This window comes from Sipha flava, unplaced genomic scaffold (assembly GCF_003268045.1).
Source record: "Sipha flava isolate LNK unplaced genomic scaffold, YSA_version1 115_pilon_pilon, whole genome shotgun sequence".
NCBI lineage: Eukaryota > Metazoa > Arthropoda > Insecta > Hemiptera > Aphididae > Sipha > Sipha flava.
Window position 1 is genome coordinate 1,138,667 of NW_020271739.1, and position 6,629 is coordinate 1,145,295.

At 35.1% G+C, this 6,629-nt stretch overlaps 1 protein-coding gene across 1 annotated transcript; it reads right to left on the minus strand.

Moving 5' to 3' along the window:
- Positions 1–2,427: 2,427 nt before the first annotated feature.
- On the minus strand, positions 2,428–6,428 carry LOC112691094 (actin, muscle-like). The gene is made up of 4 exons (XM_025565241.1): positions 6,322–6,428; positions 4,872–5,019; positions 3,087–3,573; positions 2,428–2,998 (listed from the first exon to the last, which is right to left on the minus strand). Exons 2-4 carry the CDS (start codon positions 4,998–5,000, stop codon positions 2,481–2,483), a joined length of 1,134 nt encoding a protein of 377 aa, XP_025421026.1. The 5' UTR covers positions 5,001–5,019; positions 6,322–6,428; the 3' UTR covers positions 2,428–2,480.
- Between the last annotated feature and the right edge of the window lie 201 nt (positions 6,429–6,629).

The following is a 6,629-nucleotide window of genomic DNA, read 5'->3' on the forward strand; positions in this document are numbered from 1 at the left end:
TATAAAATAACATTTATATATGTCGCATCCATATCGCGTTATTGTACATTTCGTGAAATGGAACCGCGATATCTCCACTTCACGTAATTACGCAATATTGATAATATTTCGTGAAATGGATACCTAAACCATCATCGACGGAACTTGTTCCGTCATTTGGATGTCCGTATAGCAAAAATTTAAAAAAACTTTAATTTCTATATATTATAATATATTACAATTAGTTTTAAGAAAATGTTTTACAAATAGGTACTTTAATACAAATTATTATGTTTACCAGACCAGTGGCGCAACTAGGGGTGGGGTTTGGGGGTTGTAACCCCTCCCCTCCTCGAAATTTTTCTGAGATTTTTATAAATTTTACGTAGAAAAAAAATTGGTTTATCTTCGACACGCAAAATGGCTGATTGATATTAAATATGAATATTATTCGTAATATAATAGATAACAATAATAATATGACGATATGGAACGTTTTGTAATGTTCTGATCAACTTTAAAACATCAATAACCTTGCTACTACGATTTTTCAATAGTCGATTGTATAATACTTTTTTTTGTGATATCACAATATGAAATAGAAGTTAAACAGTAACTTAATTTGTAATTTAAATGTTTTTCTCATAAACCTAACTTAATCTTATTTCCTTATCCTCACCAAACATCTGCAGAAAATGCTTATTTTTTTTCCCATTCACAACCCCTCCTGAAAACCAATCCTGATTGCACCATTGATTTTACCGTCATCGATGGAACTTGTTTCGTCATTTGGATGTCCATATAGCAAAAATTAAAAAAAAAAATCTTTAATTTCTATACACTCGTATTATATTTATTCCTAAAAATTAAATTATATTATTAATTTTAAGTAAATGTTTTACAAATATTATATTGTATGGAAACGGACTCCGGCAAAGCAATTTTATGTAATTTATGTGAGGAGAATATAAAAATTAAGGAAACACGTCATTTAGGAGCTTTAGGAATAGAAAAATAAGCCGAAAAAATGTTACAAGTAAAATAATTTTGATTTTCATATTTACTTAAAATAATTTATTATTTCATTATGCTATAGGATAGTTAGATCAAAATACCAAAATTTAAAGTTGGAGACTGTGTTGTAATCCCAGTTCCAAAGGTGGATAGAAGTCCTGTAGACCCAGTTAACGTTACTGGTGTAGTGATTGACCAGAAAAATAAACTTAACCATTTAGGAACTGAACATGGCATACTAAAAGGTTGGTATGGATCTGAAAATATACAATCAGCCACATCAAATTTCATTGACATCGAGCAAGTGAATAAGATGAAAGAAATTTCATTAAGAGAAATTGCATCTTCTTTAACTGGAGGTCAAGGTATTTTAACTGTTATTGTTAAGACAAATATCAAACTAAAAAATATGATTTTTTTAAAGATAATTTAAATTGTAATTCTCGTTGCCATAACACAAGCTTATCTAAATAAATAATAGTTTGTATTAAAGTATTATAATATTATAATAATTGTATAAAATTTTCTTAAAAATAATTGTAATATATTATAATATATAGAAATTAAAGTTTTTTTTTAATTTTTGCTATATGGACATCCAAATGACGGAACAAGTTCCGTCGATGAAAGTTTAGGTATCCATTTCACGAAATATTATCAATATTGCGTAATTACGTGAAGTGAAGATATCGCGGTTCCATTTCACGAAATGTACAATAACGCGATATGGATGTGACATGTACATATATATATAAAGATGTGTATAATCCTTTATAGTTAATAAATAAATAAGTAAAATTCATAAATTTCCTTTTAACGCGTGGGCACACACGTAAATAATAAACCAACAACGATAAAAATAAAAACATCTTGATGTGTGTTTGAATGGTATTTGGTGTATGAAATATTAAAATTAATTTGGAATACATTTCAATATTAACAGCCATATACAAACCGTGGTAGTTGAGGGTCAAAATTTTCCCGAGCATTTTAGTTCTAATCTAATACAGTATAGATTTATTAAGTGTATAATACTTTCTTTAGGCTCGTACTGCATTAAATAACCAAGGCATACGAGCATACGATAATTCAATCGAATATCCAAATAAATGAATCAAGTTATTGAACATTTTAGAATGATCAATAGTATATAGAATATTTATGTTTACAGGTATAATAATGTGAATAGGATATCATTTTTTTTTGTACATCATACTGTTCTTATTTTTTGTAATGGTAATATTAAACCTTATCTAAAAAAAAATCAATTTAATATTTTTTGCGAAATATTTATTTCAAAATTGTTATTACACTAATAAATATATATATATATTTTCAAAAATCTTTTATTATTATATTTTATCCCTGTGTATAACGACGTAAAAATCGTTTCAATATGTACAAAAAAGAAAAACGCATTGGTTTTCTTCAATATTAAGGAACATAAATAATTTTTTAATTTTATATCTCTGTGGGGTGGCCACGGCTTAGAAGCATTTACGGTGAACAATGCCTGGCCCAGATTCGTCGTATTCTTCTTTGGAGATCCACATCTGTTGGAAGGTGGACAAAGAAGCCAAGATGGAACCACCGATCCATACTGAGTATTTACGTTCTGGTGGGGCAATGATCTTGATTTTGATCGTGCTAGGAGCCAAAGCAGTGATCTCCTTTTGTACTCTGTCTGCAATACCCGGATACATGGTGGAACCACCGGATAGAACGGTGTTATTGAACAAGTCCTTTCTGATGTCGACATCGCACTTCATGATAGAGTTGTATACAGTTTCGTGAATTCCACAGGATTCCATTCCCAAGAAGGCAGGTTGGAACAAGGATTCTGGACAACGGAAACGTTCATTTCCGATGGTGATGACCTGTCCGTCGGGTAGCTCGTATGATTTTTCCAACGAGGTGGAAGCGGCCGCAGTGGCCATTTCCTGTTCGAAGTCCAAAGCTATGTAGCACAGTTTCTCCTTAATATCACGAACGATTTCTTGTTCGGCTGTAATAGCATATAAATAATAGATTATATAATATAAATCAGTAATGTGTTTAACCTTAGCGGTCTCGAGTGATATGTAATTTCATACCGGTGGTGGTGAAGCTGTAACCTCTCTCGGTCAAAATTTTCATCAGGTACGCAGTCAAGTCGCGGCCAGCCAAATCCAAACGAAGGATGGCATGGGGCAAAGCGTAACCCTCGTAAATGGGTACGGTGTGCGAGACACCGTCACCGGAATCTAAGACAATACCGGTGGTACGGCCAGAAGCGTACAATGAGAGTACCGCTTGGATGGCGACGTACATTGCGGGTGCGTTGAAAGTCTCGAACATGATTTGGGTCATTTTCTCACGATTAGCCTTTGGGTTCAACGGAGCTTCGGTCAACAGGATTGGGTGTTCTTCGGCGGCAACACGCAATTCGTTGTAAAAAGTGTGGTGCCAGATTTTTTCCATATCATCCCAATTGGTGATGATCCCGTGTTCAATGGGGTATTTCAAAGTGAGGATACCACGTTTGCTCTGAGCTTCGTCTCCTACGTAGCTGTCTTTTTGTCCCATGCCGACCATGACACCCTAATAATGAAAACAAATTGGAAAATGGAATCAACGGTGTTGAATTGCAGTGATAACAATGATAGTACGAACGGATTTCCGTAAAAATCTATTTAGTTATTAAAGTGAAAAGTTTTTAATACAAAAGATTTACATTGAAAATACTTTTGTTAAACGTATATTTTATGTTTCATAAATAACGAAGAGAGAAACAACGTTTTAAGATATTAATTTATTGTGAATTGCGATTCATCGATTGTTTTTATAGTGTTGCACACGTATTCGTTAAATGGTAGCTCAGACGTGAACAATATCGTATTATCGAGCGATCGTTAATTATATATTATTCTTCCGATGATTAATGTATGAATATTTAAATCGAGCGAATAATTATTACAGAGTCAAATACGCGCGAAAAAGTACCATTATAAAATATTTACTGTCGATATTTATTCAACACTCGCTCGATTTGTTTCTGCTTAGCAATATGAGCCAATTGATCATTCTGTAATACCAGAAAATATAATCGGACGGGCGTAACGTACAATATCCGAACGATAGAATTTCACACGGCGTTGTATTATTGTAATAATTTGTAATCTAAAATTAAAACATGATAATTATTTTCGATGAAGTGATGAGTAACGTAGTTTATTTTTACATCGTTCTAGACTCCCTCTTACCGGCGTTTCTGGACGCGTTACATCATATGGTGTTATTTATTTTTAGTGGACCATGAGAGAATTAATGCACCGATCAGGCGGACAGGTGAAGATAGACAGTGGGATTTTTATAAAATCCTGTGTATAACAATAGTTGTATAATACGAAAACTTCTTAACCTTACTCACTCCTTTGCCACTTCTTATCACTGTTTTAAAATTGCATCCACAGGGATAAATTCAGGAAAGGGATAATAATTAATTGACATACAAATATTATTACATACGTAAATAAATACTTTTTATCTAAGCCTACGAGGGATATTTGTTCTCTTCGTACCATCTGCATAGCAACCACGAATGGTGCCGTGCGTGTTTATTTTAACCCGGTGCAACGGGTTGGCGAATGACCTACGTGTGAGATATAGACGGGTGGGTGAAGCAAATATAATGATTAAGTAGTTATTATTGGCTTAATGTTATTATTATTTTGTTTCATCGCGAAACGATATAATTAGATCAGAAGATCGTATATATAATAGAACGATAGATTTATCACACAGATTTTGATCACGTCCCAAAACAGGTGGGCGTCATGGATTGGATGTGTTGCTATTAAAATAACTATAATTATTATTGTAAATATTATTATACACACTTGATGACGCGGTCTACCGACGATGGAAGGGAAAACAGCACGAGGGGCGTCATCTCCAGCGAAACCAGCCTTGCATATACCGGAACCGTTGTCCACGACCAACGGTGGTGGTAAGTCGTCGTCACACATTTTTCTGGTTTTCGTTTACCTGTTGGAAAAAATAAATAAACAAAATATCAATTCGTGGCCATAAAACGTGCGCTCATAGCATTCAGAAGATAAAATAATGATATAGTAAAAAATAATGATTGAACGTTGGTTATTAAGTTCTCATCACGGTCGTATTTTAGTGTTGGTTTTAATTCTTAATAATTTTTTGAACTCATGGGTTGCTCTATTCTTTAAAAAATTGTCTACAGCAAATATTACTTTGATCATCAGAAGTCAACTATCATATAAAATTCGAAGAACGGAAAAAGAATAAGCTAGAAATATACGCACAGAAAAAACCGTGATTAGGACGAATAAAACAAAAAAGGATACTAATACAGCAGTTATGGTACAAAACGAAGAGAAAAATAAGCTTTTCTATCATAGGAGTAATTAATTTTTTACAGTTTTAAGTGCAATTGTCGCAGACAAGAAGAAAAAACAAGTTAACCCTCTAGTACCACCAAAGTCAAAATCTAAATCAAAACCAGTATAAACGACGTTAATTTATAACTAAAATATTAGAATCCACAGACCACTCCGAGTTCGGAAAATCGATTTTTAAATGGTGGTATTGATGAAGGTATAAACCAGTATATCGCGTTTGGCCTGACTTTATCCCGTGGACTTCAAATCGGTCATTGTTGTTCGGCCTGTAAAGATTCGTAATCGAAACTTCAGAACTTTTGAACCACTCCTGACTGAGGGAAATCTAATTTAATTATGGTGGTAAGTTTACGCATAACGTGCGGTAACTTTTCTTTCCCCTCTACCAACACACTACGTGTGTGATTCCTTGCAGTACTATTGCACTATATCGTTGATTTTAAAACCATTATACCGTCGAAACAGGTAGCGGCTACGTGAATCGAATTTTATTATGAATAACGTGCTTCTGAATGCATTTGAAAAATGAATGGCCAGATAATAATGACAGGTGTGCAGAGTAAAAATAAAATTCAGTTTATTAGGTACCTATTATAAAAAAAAACAAACTAATATTGGGTTCGTTATTATTCCACTTACTAATACTGATTTTTACTGGGACCACCACATACGATTCGGAAATTTATCGTTAAATACCATCAACATTGTTGATTTTTTTAAAGAAGTACAGTGTCAGAAGCGACCATGTTGCCTCCTGTACCCTGAGTCCCCTTGGCACTGTCCCGCTTTGCCCTGGGATAGCTACGCCACTGCCCGCAGTGTGCGCTCCGAGATAAATTACAGCGCACGTTGTCATGCGTTGGCTATCATTTTGTGCACGGGTGCCCGTAAAACATAACTGTGCCGTACTCACCGGTTTGCCAAGCGAAAATTCGAACGACGGCTGCTGCTGCTGATGTGCTGTAGATGTGCCGTAGTTGAACGCGAACTGCTCCGGCCGCGGCGCCGGTGGTTTTATACACCGCGGTGCCGGTCCAAAAATACCGAACGGCCGCCGCCGTCCTTACATGGCTATGCGACCGGGTAGCGGCCGAACACTATTTTCAAGGCGCGACGCGCCGCAACAGCCCTACAATCCGCGCACCGGCCACCATGTATGGTTCGCGATTCAGGCGACCCTTCGTCGCACCGCCAATCGACTCACTGCTCTCCGACGACATG

Excerpts from the sequence above, each read along its gene's own strand:
- LOC112691094 (XM_025565241.1), bottom strand. The coding sequence starts at position 5,000 with ATGTGTGACGACGACTTACCACCACCGTTGGTCGTGGACAACGGTTCC. Across the intron at positions 3,574-4,871 it reads TCGGTAGACCGCGTCATCAA|GGTGTCATGGTCGGCATGGG; the intron begins GTGTGTATAATA and ends TTTCATTATTAG. Across the intron at positions 2,999-3,086 it reads TTACAGCTTCACCACCACCG|CCGAACAAGAAATCGTTCGT; the intron begins GTATGAAATTAC and ends ATGCTATTACAG.